Source organism: Adiantum capillus-veneris, chromosome 4, assembly GCF_014529385.1.
Source record: "Adiantum capillus-veneris isolate H3 chromosome 4, ASM1452938v2, whole genome shotgun sequence".
NCBI lineage: Eukaryota > Viridiplantae > Streptophyta > Polypodiopsida > Polypodiales > Pteridaceae > Adiantum > Adiantum capillus-veneris.
The window spans coordinates 144,478,344-144,494,804 of record NC_140934.1 but is presented as its reverse complement, the minus strand read 5'-3'; the positions used below and the strand labels follow the sequence as shown (position 1 = coordinate 144,494,804).

At 42.6% G+C, this 16,461-nt stretch overlaps 1 protein-coding gene and 2 pseudogenes across 2 annotated transcripts in view; 1 reads left to right on the top strand and 2 right to left on the bottom strand.

Moving 5' to 3' along the window:
* LOC147460108 (sugar transport protein MST4-like) overlaps nt 1-9,324 on the top strand; it is a 38,239-nt gene extending 28,915 nt beyond the window's left edge. The window contains exons 2-4 of one of the 2 annotated variants that reach the window (XM_086511232.1): nt 7,613-7,709; nt 7,788-8,248; nt 8,662-9,324. In XM_086511232.1, coding sequence (XP_086367358.1) covers nt 7,613-7,709; nt 7,788-8,248; nt 8,662-9,084 — 981 coding nt within the window. In that variant the 3' untranslated portion in view covers nt 9,085-9,324. Of the gene's footprint in view, nt 1-7,612; nt 8,249-8,661 lie in introns of both variants that reach the window. The other variant, XM_086511231.1, reaches the window with a different exon arrangement.
* LOC147460109 (uncharacterized) lies at nt 814-3,145 on the bottom strand (annotated as a pseudogene).
* Nucleotides 1,968-2,525, bottom strand: LOC147460110 (uncharacterized; annotated as a pseudogene).
* Nucleotides 9,325-16,461: the final 7,137 nt, after the last annotated feature.

Here is a 16,461-nt window from a genome sequence, read left to right as displayed (position 1 = left end):
TAACGCTAGGAAATCTGTTGTGTTGCTGTGGGAGTCTGCTAACGCTGGGGCTGATCTAACTGTCTATTGTCGCCGGGAATCTGCAAGTGCAAAAACGCTGGCTGATTTGGTGCAAAAACGCTAGGCCTTCTGTTGAGAGAAAACGCCAGAGTTGTCGCGGGGGTTGGTCTTGCTGAGAAGTTGCCTGTTGAGCAAGGTACTCCTGCTGCCTCTTCTGCCAGAAAGTGCTAGCGCTAGGTTTTTATTTATACAAACTTAGCAAAATTGCCCTACCTACTTTCCAACAAAAGTCACTTAAAAATAACTAGTCTTGCTTGGTGGGCCTTTGCCATATATGATCAGATAGATTTTGGAGCACAGCCGCTGGTTACTTGGTTGGTTGTGATTGTTGTCACCTTGAGTTTTGTTGTGGTGACAAAAAAAATGAGTAGAACGAATTGATAGGCACCAATAATAGCTCACGTTGGGACTTGATGAGCATTGGGAAGAAGCAAGTTGTGTCCCATAATATTCCATATACAATAAAGGGCTACTAAAGAGGGTAATTGAATCCAACAAAAGGGTTGTAACTTAGCCTAGTTTGATAGTTGTTTGCAGATTTCACCATTCAACCTAGTAATATCGATCGTTTAGCCTTTAAACTATGGAACCATCTTTGAGACACCCATCTTATTCTCAATCAAGCGCATTCAATTTTCCTTTATTTCAATATATATGTTGAATTGCCAAGCTGTGTGAAAAGAAATGCATGTCTATTTAATATATAGATACGATGATCGAAATTGAGCCTGCACTCATGAGGAAAACATATGGCTAAACTAAACTTAAGGAAGCTTTGACAAACTCAAAAATACAGAAAGCATAAACAGAGTATAAAAATTGAACTACATTACCGAGCTGATAATCATGTACAAATGCCATCCAATCTTGCAAGCTAGAGGACAATGTTCGATTCAAGCTACAAAAAGCAATGTGAATAGTTAAACAAATCTTCTGGAAATGAAACGTCACAGACTGAAAGTGCAAAGTATACAGTGCACGTCACGCAGAGGTGCCATACAAAAGTATGGTGGAGAGCTGGCACTGTGGTCTCTCCAAAAATTATAAGAAACGGAAGCCGTGCCCTGCCTCGTAGCATTTATGTGTTGTGCCAAGCAAACGCATAGTCATGGGGTGTTGGATATAGATAACGAACCTTGTAGTGCTGTCGAGATGGAGTCGTGCTTGTACAATTGAAATGTCCAGTGTTGTGAATATATGTCCTCCCTGCCAGATGCAAAACACGCATTAAGACAAGTACAGGAGATGTGGCATATTGATTAAGCTTAAAGAGAAGCAAATCTAATTTTATATTTTATGTCGAAGGTTCACTACATAAAGAGTTATGAGTGCTTTTCGATAGATTTTCCCTTGTTAAAATTGCATTATCTCTCTCTACTCGACCGTCAACTCTTTCTCTTGTCTTATGTTTTAGCCAGTTTCCTATTTGTAGTGCGCCCTCTCCTCGTAGACCAAGCAAGGCTTCTCAATTATGCAACTCGTCGGTCATGCATTAGGATGTTATCATACGTAGGGTTTGTCCTCAAGAAGTCTAGGAGTCTTTCCAACCGCCAAGCAAAAAACCTTAACCTTCAAAGAGGGACATAGTAAACAAACAAGCAAGAAAACTATTATAAAGTGCAAATTTTGAACTTTGCAAGAGAAGACTCTCACCCCAAAATGACCATCAACTAGAAGGATGTTCACGGAACTCTAGTCCAAAGAGTTTGAGCTCTCAACATCCCACTCCAATATAAATTATTAAATAAAGCAATTGCAGACTTTCCTACAAAAGAGAGCGGGCCGTTCCTAAATTGCAAGCCATGGAGCTACTCCTCTAAAGAGGATATAGCCCAATTTTCATGACACAATCAAATAATACATTAAATCCCTCAAAGAAGCAAGGAAGTTGATTAAGGCAATATACCCTAGGGCACAACATTCCAGGAGGGCTGGAGCACAAAGTAGCCTATATAATCTTTGCCTCCCTCTAGGAGGGTAGAGGTTTCTAGGATCCGCAATCCACATCATACGCAAGGGGAGGTCAAAATTTGTTGAGGGCAATTTCCGCTGCGAACTCCACACCCGTAACGATGATACGATTCTCGACAGCAACATGGCAGCGGATTTGACACCATCTGTCCATAGGACGAGTGTCTCGATAAGGTTCCCAGAGGTGATGTGGAGTTGCCAACTCAACCCATGTTGCAGTTGGTGATCCCTGGTTGACATCCAGTTTGCACTCCCAGACCTTCAGCCCTCCGGCCGTAGTTGTCCGCCAGATCCAAACACCCCACCAGTAGAATTCGGCCCTTGCATTTGACAACACTCTCAAGTGCCAGGTTCAGCTTGCCAAGGCACCTTGGTACTGAAGACTTCACAGTGCTCTATATGCATCTCTCTGCGTTATATGTGTACATTGCACCCTTTTGCTTATCCAACACAAAAAGGTCATCATCCAGTGACCATAGGCCTTGGAGACCCATGGATGGTAGATGAAGTTGGTGGCCTTGGTAAGAGGGTTATAGGCGACAAAGGAATGTCTATCAGTGCACTCAACCGCAATTAGGCCACCAATGCTGCCCATGAGGTGTTGCGCCATAGCCGCACATGGAGGAAGGTGACTCAACCTCCACCCAATCCTGCCCCTGTTGTTGACATTTTTGCGGGCAGGGGGGAAAGGCAAAGTGCAGGTCACGGTATATGGCCAGTATATGGGGGCATAACGCCTAAGCACCGTGATCCAAGTCTCGCGCCCAATGCCCAAAGGGGCCTGGCCCTGGCGGAATAAATCACGCCACGACTTACACACTGTCTGGAGCTCCAGTTGCTTTAGAAGTGGCAAGGGTGCCAGAACCCTTAGCAGCACATCGTGCGGTAGGTGCCTCCACACACTCATGTCCAACTGACACCCTGATCTAGCAGGGGAACGGGCGGAGTACCACAAAATTGTCTCTTTCCTCCTCCTCTCCTTCTCCTGCTCTTCTACTTTTGGATCCGCTTCCCCATTACTACTAGTTCTACTGCAATGTGCCATTGCACCACGCTCGTCGTATGCAAAGCGAGAGCTTGCCTTGCATTCTTGTCATGTCTTGCTCCAGACCATGCTCGAGCACTGCTTCTCGTTGTTGTAGATAGCGCAATTGATTAGAAGCTTTTCATGGCGCTGCTTTTTAATAAGCTTTTCATGGTGCTCGGTATTGCAGCGTCGCTCATTTTTTAGAGACGCTGAGAGAGACCGAGACGACCTCTCTCTCTCTCTCTCTCTCTCTCTTCCTCCTCCTCTTCTTCTTCTTCTTCTTCTTCTTCTTCTTCTTGTAGAAAGATGCTGCTAAGCCAGTAAATGGAATGTAGAAAGGGATCTAGCTGTTATAATGAGCAAAAGCCATAATTATGAGAGCTTGGTTTAGAGAGATGAACAAAGGACCCGCCAACGCCGTCGTAGAAGCAGGTGTCTAGGTCGAGGGAGGCAGGGGTGGGCGCCATGGAAGTATCCTTGTAGGTGACGGCGGTGGGATTGCTGATGGAAGAGAGGCTGATATCGCTGTAGGAGATTACGAAGTTGCGACTGTCAAGGCCACAATACCCTACCTCACTTGTTGAGCTCGGTGATGATGACCTGTTCATCCTACGTCACTTGATACAGGCTGCCGATCAGCTCAAAGCCTCACTTCACCACACAGTGCATGGCCGTGTCATGCCCATACAGACGCTGAGAGAGCGACCAACAATGCCTTCCCCCGCTTCCTTTGTCTTCGCCATTAAAGGTGAGGCGCTCCATTCCCTGCACCAGATTCATTGTTGTAGGAGTTTCAAAAACTTCGTGCCTTTCAAGGCAAAGCTTGCCTTCGATGCCGCTACGGCCATCGTCTACGAGAGAGCAACAAACGGAGCAGGAGCAAGACAGACGTTCTTTCACACACTCTCTCTCTTCTCTCTCTCTCTCTCTCTCTCTCTCTCTCTCTCTCAAAGAGTGGCCAGAGACAAACCTCGAGAATTTCCAATTGCTTCTGCGTCTCGCTTCCAATTGCGCACAGTGCAGAGCAAGTACGTGCACAACGCTGTTTTTTAAAATAGCTGCTATAAAGCTTTTCACTCGTCGATGGTTTTTGTTATTTTAAGGTATTGTGCAAGTGCCACGTGGTGGCTTGTGGGCTCAAGGAAGGGGAAAAGAACCTTTGGCTCACCAAGTAATAAGTGAAAAATGTCAAAAATAGGAAAAATAGGCCTATGCATTGTAAAAAAGCTACTGATGGGATCTGACTGGAATTTATGGTCATGCTGTGTGCAACCAGAGGATATACATCTAATCTAAGTGTCTGGACATGCACGGTCTGCGAAAAGACTCACAAAAGTGCCAGATCACTTCCTATTCTAGACTGACTTGACTGAACTGAACTCTGGTCATGTTGTAGCTTGTCCACGGACACATAGGGTTGGATGTGTCACGTGACATCCCCTCCTTTTCAAAGTGAGGTACTGGTACCGAACTGTACGGCGTCGATGGTGATCGCGAATAGCATTCGGAATCCTGGAAGGGACTCTTCGCCAGCCCACTCTGATGTGTGGGTCGTGCGGTACTTGAACTTCATAAAGGTCTGCAAAGCTTGCTTCTTTGGGCCGCGCCAAAAGCGACAAAGTCTGCTGTGGCTCGTTCGATGCTTCAACTTCGTCTAGAGTCATGCTTCTTCCTTCTTCAAGAATCTCCATGGTTGAAAATTCCTGAAACCACTTCCGACACAAAAACATGAACATACTTATTCCATGTAAAGTGACTGGAAAATTTTTTGTCTTCCTCAAAGACCGTGCATGCAATGTAGATGAACAAAGAGACGGAGTGCTAACCCGTTCACCACACAGACGCAAACAATGAGATCGAATCTTGTCGTGCTGACGTAAATCAATCAACTGTGGCAAAACACAATGGAAATGCCCATGCTTGGTGCTCATACTTTCTTGTGCTCTTTCTACAAATGTATCATGCCAAGGAAGAGACATGTTAGAGAAGGATCTTCTCTTCACCCGAGTTCTACTCTTTTCCGCGGGCGCACCCCTTGGCAGCCTTGCGCTCACACCAAGGTTGCTTTTTCCCACCTCACGTCGATTGGCCGGCCGCTAAGTGCACGGTCCGCTCTCAATGAGTGAAAAGAGGCACAAGGGGAGGCTGGACAAGCCCTTCTTTCCTGGGATTCCTGTCACTCTTCAAAAACACGATTAGGAATTGACACGCCCAAGCGAACTTGGGTTCGTGCGACCTCAACAAGCAAAAAAAATTCTGTGATTCTTGTGGTTCTTTCCTTGAGTGATACAGAACACTGCCAAAGCTTTGATACCAATGTAAGGTGCAGCGGAATGAATGATTGAACTTTGCTCAAGATGAGTGCTCCGAACTGTGCCCAGGTTCCTTTTGTTCTTATGTAAGGGAGAGCCTTCCGTTCTTAATGAGAGAGTGCAATGAACACAAACAAAGTGAATGGACACTGTGCGAGAAAGTGTATGAGATTGAGAGATAGACAGAGAAGAGAATACGACACCAGAGACGACGTAAAACCCTCCTCCGAAGGCCCCACTCTCTATGGCGAGAGCGGTCTACTTATGATTGCACAAATCTCTACAATGCTTGGACTTGCCGACGATGTCGACGACGACAAGACAGGCTGAAATCTGAAAATGCTAATGGTTGAAATCTGCAAATCTTTATCTGTTGAACTCTGACTCTATGTTGGTGATGATGTCGATGACCACGATGCGACGACGGCGCGCTGAAAACGCAGATGCTGAAATCTGCGGTTTCCGGGCTGAAACTGCAAACTTCGATGGATCCCACCGTGCGGCGAGGAACTGCTGTGGGAGGTGAGATCTGCGAGGTTTGGGACTTCTTCTGCGGGGTCTAAAGGCTGAAAACTGAAAACATTGGTCCTATGGCTGATTCTGTCGCGATGATCAACAAAAACGCTAGGGTTGTTTTGCAAACCAAAAACGCTAGGGCTGAAAACTGACCTTGCAAAGAAATCTGCTAACGCTAGGAAATCTGCTGTGTTGCTGTGGGAGTCTGCTAACGTTGGGGCTGATTTGCTGTCTACTGTCGCCGGGAATCTGCAAGTGCAAAAATGCTGGCTGATCTGGTGCAAAAACGCTAGGCGAGAGAAAACGCCAGAGTTGTCGCGGGGGTTGTTCTTGCTGAGAAGTTGCCTGTTGAGCAAGGTGCTCCTGTTGCCTCTTCTGCCAGAAAGTGCTCGCGCTAGGTTTTTATTTATACAAACTTAGCAAAATTGCCCTACCTACTTTTCAACAAAAGTCACTTAAAAATAATAAGTGAAAAATGTCAAAAATAGGAAAAATAGGCCTCTGCACTGCAAAAAAGCTACTGATGGGATTTGACTGGAATCTGATGGTCATGCTGTGTGCAACCGGAGGATATGCATCTAATCTAAGTGTCTGGACATGCACGGTTTGCGAACAGACTCACAAAAGTGCCAAATCACTTCCTATTCTAGACTGACTTGACTGAATTGAACCCTGGTCATGCTGTAGCTTGTCCACAGACACATAGGGTTGGATGTGTCACGTGACACCAGATCACTTTCTATTCTAGACTGACTTGATTGAATTGAACCCTGGTCATGCTGTAGCTTGTCCACGGATACGTAGGGTTGGATGTGTCACGTGATAGACTACTACCAAGGTCAGTGATAGGCAGAAAAGCATGCTTTTGTCACTCTGCACAATGTTTGACCAAGGGGGAAGACAAGAAGTAGAGGACAAAAAAGCAAAGTAAGCCAAGGCATGAATAAGTTTTCGGTGTCTCAGAAAATGTGATGAAAATGGATTGGCAGAATTTCTTGTAAAGTTTCAGTGCTGCAAGATTTTTCAAATTGACTTATCGAGGGATTGGCAGAATCTCTTGGTTTGTGCATGTAGAAAAGTTGCACTTGGCAAAGACCTCTCGACAAGGTACTTGACATAGTACATTGTTGATGTGTACAATGGATTCAAGAAGAGTTGGCTAGTGAGCTACTCTACTTGAAAGATTGAGGAAAGGATTGATAGAATCTTTGCAATGTTTTGAAAAGACTCATAGAGAGATCTTCTAGATTTCTATGGACGGGGGACTGACCTTGCATTTTATTCTTGCAGGCGTAGGAGTGCTGCCCCAATCTTTCCTGCCTTAAATCTCCTTGGGTAACCGTACGTGTTCTAGGCAGAGGTCTACACAGAGAGGGCTGTCTTTGAATACTTCAGAGATAGTGGAGAGGGATAGTTATGTGCATGAAGAAGATTGAAATTGCGCATTCCATTTTGAATCACAGATCCTGTTGACATTGCGATCTTCAAAACAACCTGTTTGAGGATTGTTGCGACGTGTTTCTTAATGGCTTAAACAACTCATTTGTGAGACATAATCAGATATGTTAAAATTCACGAGTCCAGTTCCTGTTTGAAGTATGGAAACTTGATTAGGTAAACATTTGTCAGAAGTTGTGTCAAGGGCCACCGATCCTTTTTGAATGTATTATGTCTTCTGTTTGTTATGAGTGGTTGTTTCTGACTTGTACATAGGGTTGTCATGCAGGCAGTGCCAGTGTACTTGTCAGAGGTAGCTCCAGCAAGCATGAGAGGATTGTTGAACATGTTTTTTACATTGTACATATCGGTGGGGGCACTCTCAGGTAACATGGTAAATTTCCTTGCAAACAAGGTACATCCATGGGGGTGGAGGATCTCATTAGGGGTAGCAGGAGTGCCAGCTATACTTCTCACAATCGGCAGTCTGGTTATAGTGGAGACTCCCTCTTCTCTAATAGAGAGGGGGAAGCTTGAGCAAGCAAAAGAGGTGCTGCACAAGATAAGAGAAGATGCAGATGTCTCCAATGAGTTCGACGAGCTTGTAGAATCGTCTAGAAGGGCCCAAGGTAGTAGTAGCTGGGAGGCATATAAGCAGCTGTTTTGTGAGAGGAGGCATAGAGGTGAGCTAGTAATAGCTTGCTTGTTGCCCTTTTTCCAGCAGGCATCTGGCAATGATGCCATCTTGTTTTATGGGGCTTTTCTGTTCAAGCTGGCTGGTTTTGCTGATGATGCCTCCCTCTACTCAGCTATCATCCTTGGTGTTGCTGGGCTCCTCACAATGTCTGCCTCTGCCTTCTTTGTCGATAAATTCGGTCGCCGCTACATAATCCTCATGGGCTGTGTATTGATGGTTTCAAGTTTGGTGAGCTCTCTCTCTCTCTCTCTCTCTCTCTCTCTCTCTCTCTCTTTTGGGGAAAAAATCTTTGGTTATATTACAGAGTCAGGGTTAAATTACAATTTATCTTATTCAAGTGTGTGCGCGTGCGTGTATCACCCAAGTGTGTGTGTGTGTGTGTGTGTGTGTATCACCCGTGTGTTTATGTATGTGTGTGTGTGCTTATATCACCCAATTGTGCTAGATTAATTATCCCAGTGCTCTCTTGAATAATAGGTCTTGAGTTCGAAACTCGTAGAATAGATCTTTGAGGTCTCTGGGATTGTTTCTACTACGTTAAAACCTCTCTCTCTCTCTCTCTCTCTCTCTCTCACACACACACACACACACACACAAAATATTCTCTCGAGTCTAATTATTTGTCATCCTTTCCAAGACAGGTGGTGGTTGGGAGCATATTTGGAGCCACTTTGAAAGGAGATGTGAGGAAATTACCGCGACCAGAGGGTATTACAGAAGTGGTTATGGTTTGTGTATTTGTGATGGGTTTTGCAGGTTCCATAGGGCCACTTGCATGGGTTATACCTACCGAGATCCTATCACAAAATGTCCGATCGGTCGGACAAAGTGTCACAGTGTTTATTAACATGCTCTTCAAGTTCATCATCGCCCAAACATTTTTATCCACGTTATGCTCTTTCAAGTTTGGGATCTTCTTCTTCTTTGCAGGGTGGGGCCTTGTGATAGCTGCCTTTACGGTATTGTTTTTACCGGAGACCAAGCATGTCCCTTTGTCTAAGATGGAAACCTTGTGGCAGAGTCATTGGTTTTGGAAGCACATCGTGCACTCTCCATCTCCTTAAAGGCTATATCCTATCTTTAATATGCATTAAGTGTTAAAAGGAAGGAAAGAGAGACCAAATATGGTGCTTAAGTTCAAGCAACATTATTTGAATTGCAGCTCGAATATATCCAACCAAGTTGGTGTAAAACTTTGCTACACTTCAAAGCTCCTTATGAAGGTTGAGCTTTGGAACAGTTTGACCTTTCCACAACTTGCTTGCCTTAGAACAAAGGAAAAATTTGTAAATACTGTTGATCTACACCTCTCTCTCTCTCTCTCTCTCTCTCTCTCTCACACACACACACACACACACACACACACACACACACACACGACGTTAAAAACTTTTCTTGTCTTGTATGGTGGAGAGTTGCAATGTGCTCTCTCCATAAATTATAAGAAACGGAAGCCATGCCCTGTCCCATAGACTTTATGTGTTCTCCAAGCAAAATCATAGGCATGGAGGTGTGGATGCAAATAACGAGCCTTGTAGTTTTGTCACAGAGAGATCATGCTTGTTTATTCGAAACGTCCACTATATATTATATGCTTCTTGGCACACAACACAAGAGTTATAACAAATGTAAATGAATTCACAGAGAGATCATGCTTGTTTATTCGAAACGTCCACCATATATTATATGCTTCTTGGCACACAACACAAGAGTTATAACAAATGTAAATGAATTCATCTGTAAGAGACTGAAAACAAATGTTTCTTTAATATTCTCCATGTGCATGTGAGATTGGCGCCTTTGAACTTGTAGTCGAACATGAGCACATGGAACAAAGGAACATCATGAGCACATAGACTTTTCTTTTCACTTTTCTAAAATTCTTTTCTTAGCCACCTAAGAAAAATCCCCTTCCTTAAAAAAAGCAAATCGGATTGCTAAACAAATTTGAAGGTGAGAAAACCTACAAAATACTAGCACCTTCGCATTTGAAAAGTCCCTTTGGGCCTTTCACAAGCTTAAATGACACATTCACACTATGTTTTGAACACTTTAACCCTAAAACTAGCAAAACACAAGTTCTAAGAGGCCCTAAAAACTATAATACGTGGGATTCTATACGAAAGGGCCTTAGCAAGTTCACATAGTAAATAGGAGGTATCATCAATGTTATCAATAGGGAGAAGATCATTTGGAATCAAGGTATGTGCATTACCAGGAAGTTACTATTGGAGGATGCAAGAATTTTGCAAGCCAATTTTCCTCTGGATGAAAGCCATAGCAAAGTTTGATAGCCTTCAGAATTTGAAGAAGCGCACTAGGTGAAGAGTTCTCCTTGGAGGCTATGTGTCCAAGCAGACAACAAGAGAAGAGACACATTGTAAGATATAGTACACCAATTGCCATAGATGATCATTTGTTGGGACGCCAAGAAGAAGAAGATGAGCAACTTATGCCTCAAAGGTCACCACAACAAAAGCAAGATCCACATGAAACACATAATTGGCCAACATCGTATGATGGTTGTGAGGGAAAGTCACAATCCAAGAAGCACAATCCTAAATCTCAAAGGCAAGAGAAAATACAAAAGCATGAACAATAATCACTTTCTAGTAATTGGCAAAAGTAAAGTATGCCTGAAGAGGAAGCACATGAGATGGCATCATCCTTGCAAGTGCAACAAGAGTTGGCTCAACATGTTAGCAAACCTTGATGATCACCTTTGTATGTAGTCATAAGAAAGACTCTAGACCTGAGGATCACTCATCCAAACCTTATCAACAAGCATTGGAGCAGCAAGTTGGAGAAACCAATGCTCGTAAAGAGAGAAGGCCAAAGGAAGAAGGGGTCAGTGAGCAACAAGAAAAGACACTCATTGAGACTAAGTCAATCAGCAAACGGCACCCAAGTCTACTTGAAGAGGGGATAGGTGGAAAGCAAGAGAATGTTTTTGCTAAACCTCAGTTACTAAGTCAACAGCCATCCCAATCAACATCTCTCCCCCTTGAATCTTCCATTTTGGAACCCATTTTCCCTCACCTCTGATGAAGAAGTCATTGACTCCACCTCTAGCAAAACTTGAAAGCTCATCATCTACTCCTTCATGGTCCAAATCTCTTGAAGTGAAGGTTCTAAAGTTTCCTAAAGAAACTTCCAGTCTGGATATCTAGATGAGAATTGTAAGGAGTGGGATTTTGTGTGAGTTGACAATACATAATTGTCCAAGTCAAGTAATCCTTGACATCTTGTTTACTCACGATTGTGCGTGGTGCAACCAACTCAACATTCAAATGATCATGTAGAAAGTGATTCAAATGTGATTCTACTGAAAGTGGCTCACGTAAAACTTCTTGTAATACTCCTTCCTTGAAGCACTTCCAATTTTTTTTGGCTTTGTCCTTGGTTTCCATCACCAAAAGAGGTCATGAGTACTATGCCCTATTCCAAAATGCATGGTGTGCAAAATAAATCTAGCAATGTAGAGTATGCTTCAAATCCACACTAGAGGATAACTCTTTGAACTCCACATTGCACAACCTTTTGATTTTGACATGCCCCATTCATCCTCTTTAGTGTGAGGGTTTATGAGATAGAGGGGATTAGCGCCTGCAACTCTCCACCCAGCCATGCCCTATATAGGCCTTGCCTTGCTAGCTTTACTAATAATAGGGCCTCCTTGACCGCATGGCTCTGTCCTTGGCCTGCCCAGTCTTACCCTAGGCCTGGCATTACTTCCCCCTTGGAGAAGCGTTTTCGTCCTCAAAAACAAAAGTGGTTATATCCTTATAAGAGCACTAATGTTTTTCATAGTGGCATTCTTCATGGATCCAACTGTTCGTTTGACCAAAATACAGTTCAGAAGGAGGTTCAATGAAACTCAGACTAACATCTTGATTGTTCACATTGTTATCCCTTTGCAACTGTATTGTTTAACCTGCCCATAACGAACATAGTGTGTAAACGCCATTTAGACCCCACATAAATATACTAAACGAGTTATCACAACAAAGATGTACTCCAAAGAGTACCTCTTTCACTTTCCATGAAAGTAACTGGCTGGTGTAACTCATCAACAAAACTTAAGTTCTTGACTTGTTATCTTATCTCCTTAGTAAACAACCCCACCATAACCAGTGTTTAACGTTGAGAACCTGACTTAAACATGAAGAGACTAAACCTAGTCGCAAACATGCTTTGCCTTATAGTTAGCAAAGTCCAACTAGAGTGATACATGCTTTCTAATTGGGTTGCTTGGTGCTAAGGTACGCTCTTCGCATATCCTTTAGCACAAGATTACACTTGTAATTTTCCTATCCTCTTTGGATAACTGACAATATTGCGGTGTGTTTCCCCACAGTTTACACACAGTCTCCCAAAATGACTGGTAAACGGGGGTCACAATGTCATACAACATTGCTGAGGAATCAACAATGTCCCGAATAATCATCTTGGTTAACTTGAAAGATCCACAAGCACCCAAACCGAGCCATGACCTCTATTGATGATTGGTAGATCCAAAAATAATCGCATAGAGATGCTGCACATAGAGCCCATAACACCTAGTATGCATGCATTTAACAAAAATAGATCCGAAACTGCATATCCATGATCATACTTGCCAATACTTATGGAGAATGTGATGCTCCTAGCACACATGAAAGGGGAGTGTAAATAGTTATGAAAAAGAAACTAAATAATTTCTACGAAAATCATTTGCAAGCCTTGCTAAAATGTTTGAACCATAAAAGAAGGTGAAACATAAGTCACTTCTAGGTACAAAAAATAAATCTTTTTCATTAACAACACATAGCCTTGCTATATGCACCAGTGTTAGTCCCAGAGACTCATATTCTTTACATATGGAATATGTCTTAATTAAGGATGTCTAAAGAATATCCTTCAAGTACGAGATGTATTGGTGTGTAGAGGTAACTGCAAACACTCTATGACGGTAGTGAGAGGGACCCTCATTAGCGTTGCTCCACATTCTCTAAACTGAACTCCTTGAGTTCTTAGACCATGTTGTATCCCATGTGACAACATGTGCCAAAATTGCATAATGAAGAAATGTGTATTGGACTTTATGGTCCAAAATATTTTACTTCTACAAGACCTTGTCATGTCTCTTAAAGAGAAAAATGGATGACAAAATAGAAGTTTATGCATTCTACTTGGAAAATTAAACAAAAACATATTCAAACGAGAAACAAAACCAAATCAGATGCGTACCTGGAGATTGAACATAGTGTTCACTTACCTGTAGTCAAAGGCACCTGCCCAAATATCTCGCCTGCAAAGGCTTAGGAACATTTATTGAAAATTAGTGAAATTCAATTACTATTGCACATGTAACCCTGGGTGCTGCCTTTGCAATCCAAATTCCTTGGTTAAATTATACATTGTCAAACCCCTTGGTTAGACTTTGCAGGGAAATTGCTCAACTAGCGGCCGATAGTAATTGAAGTCAATTTTGGAAGTTGAAATTGTCCACTATACCTTGGCAGATTATGGACTTCTCTCCTTGAAAGTGCAAGTGTGAAGGTTCGAAGAATTGACCATCAACACTTAAATAAGTGATTGAGTAATCACGAGTTGGGTCTTACCCAAAAACGATACTCATATAGACACTCTTAGTGCTATAGGTAAAATAGAAGATCCACTAAAGTTGGAATCGTCTTCACAACTGGATCTTTTCTAGACCCCAAAATCCATAATCTTGGGTTTTTGTGAGCAGTCGTGTTGTCTGAAATGCTGGCTTCATCTATACACCTTGGTAGAGATAAGCCCTTACAAGTTTAAGACGTTAAAAAACTTAACTTGATCTTCACACTTACAATATGTAGTGCTAAAATAACACCCAAGAAATTAGTAATGGCAAAACTCTTGCTTGTCCATTAGAATCGATCTGGATAGAATTGTTCGATCTTGAAAGCAATCACTGATGGATTACAAATAGATGGCTTTTAGTCCTTCGAAAATAGTGGCTCTTAGCCTTACAAAAATTGATGGCACTTAGCCCTTCCTGTTACCATATCGACATAGAAAGATTTTAGTAAAATTATGCCTAATTTCACTTTTCTCAAAGAGAAAGAGGAGAGAGAGAGAGAGAGAGAGAGAGAGAGAGAGAGAGAGAGAGAGAGAGAGAGAGAGATTGTTGGGCTGAGGAAAGTCCCTTAGTCGACTGTGTTGTATACCCCCTATGGTTGCCTTGGTACAAAAAATTGCTGTGGCATAGCTTATCTATAAGAGTACAATAGTGTGCTTGTACAACACTCTCATAGAGAGAGGTAACATAACTCACATCTTGATTCACGTACCTTGTATGTGGTCGTGACTGTACCAGAGTCACTATAGTATGGCACTTCGCTTGTGAATAAACATAAATAAAAAATGTTTGTAGACATCAATAACTTACTATGTCCTTGATAGGGTAGTTGGTGTTATAGTGGAAGCTACCTCACTGGCATGCCATGCATGCAAAGTTGTTGCCCTTGGCGACAACGATGACCCCTACAGATTGAGCCAATACCAAAAGTGCCTTGCACAAGCAAACATAGATACATCACAATTTTTCATTGTCATATATGAATTGTGAGCTTATATCCTTACTTTGCCAAGTTTCCAAACCTATATGCCAATGCTCTTTATCTGAGTCAAGTGATAGTTCCTTGGCACATAAGAGAAGCCCTGCTTTGCATGAAGTCTGGCAAAGCACTTTGCGTTGCATAGTAGAGAAATCTTTTTGAAATGGAAGGTCAAAGTGAAAAAATAAACACACTTAAAATTTACTACCTTTTCTCCCCTTTGAGACGAGTGGCCATCACCTGAATCTGGCTCATAACACTATATGCTGAGAAATGTAGAGCTATTGAATCAACCCACATGCCATTGGGGCTTGGGTCGTATCAATCATTAAGAAAAATGAGATGGACATTGTGCCATGTTTTCGAGAGTCCATATGCTAGTAACATATTCCAAACTTTGGAAACTCTATGCAAGATACCGTAAAGTGAAGCCTTACTTCACATAAGTTCATCAAAAAGATGAGACAGAAGGCATCCTAAGTGGTCATATCTAACAGGTGCTCCTATTGACATACATATGTCAAAGCAAAAAAGAATCGACCTTGTCAAAATTTCATAGAGAATCAACCTTGCCGAATTGTACTGCTTATTGAGAATCATGAGATTGCCCAATATTGATAGAGAACATCTACAGCTTAGCTATCAAGTGTCATCTATTGCCAAACACTGCTTAATTGAAGCAACATTTGCTTGACACGTTGGCATTGTGAAAATTCTTGCAAAAGTGAATAAGCTTAAAAATGAAACTTGAAGGTAACACACTTACCGACTTCCCTTGGCATTGAAAGTCATAGAATCCTGTATGCGTGGTGGGAGATATTGGATTCAACTCATAGAGGTGGATGTCAATGCGATATTCAATGTGCTTCATGTACTTATGTTGCTTGCTCCTTGGCAAGCTACAATGGCTTTGAAGTGATTATGCATCCAATGCATGGAGTCGTGCTCCTGAAAACTTTGCTTTTTCCCTCCTACATGTAGCACAAGGAGGAGATATCAAAGATATAATAGCGCATGCAACTCTCCACCTAGCCATGCCCTGCCGTGCTAGCCTTGCTAATAATAGCCCCCCCCCCCCCTTGACCGCATTGCTCCGTCCTGGCCCTTGGCCTACCTGGTCTTACCCTAGGCCTGACAGGGTTAGTGGTGGAAGCGTGTTCCCTACTCACCAATGGTCTATCATCAAACTATGGTGGATGGAGCCTTAGCTTAACCATGGTGTTAGGGTTAGAAATAGGGTTAGGCTATGCCAGTGGCAAGAGCATTAGGCTAGAGTGTAGACATGCTGAATAAAGCTCAAAGTGAAATTGATTCATTGGAGAATAACCTCTTAAATAGGCTTTGTGCTTTACATTTATTGGCTAGAGAGGTTGCACCCTCTTCTCATTGGACCATCTCATATTCTATCCATCCTAGTTGTTTAGGGGGCTTTCCCATCTCATATTCTATCCATCCTAGTTGTCTAGGGGGCTTTCCCATGTAGTGCCGCAAGCATGGGCTTCCCCTAACAATTGTCCTCCTTAGGACAAGCTTGAAGGAAATTACAAAAGGTTTGTTTTGTCATAAAATACTGCTAGGTTTATAGGATTCAACTACCCAGATTGAACATGATGGTTCAATATGATTCATCATCATGGTTCAATGCTTCATGATCTATCATAGCGGTTATCTATCAAATTTATCATTGCGGTTCACAAGAAAGACTTAAGGTATGTTGTGGGATGGGTTTCTAACCTCACTCCTATCTTATTGCAGACATAGCGAGAACCATGAACATAATTGTCAATCCATGGGACAAAGCTGACTTGACTAGTGCATACAGGCTACAAGAGGGTGTCAATCTCTTGAAAAAAAAAA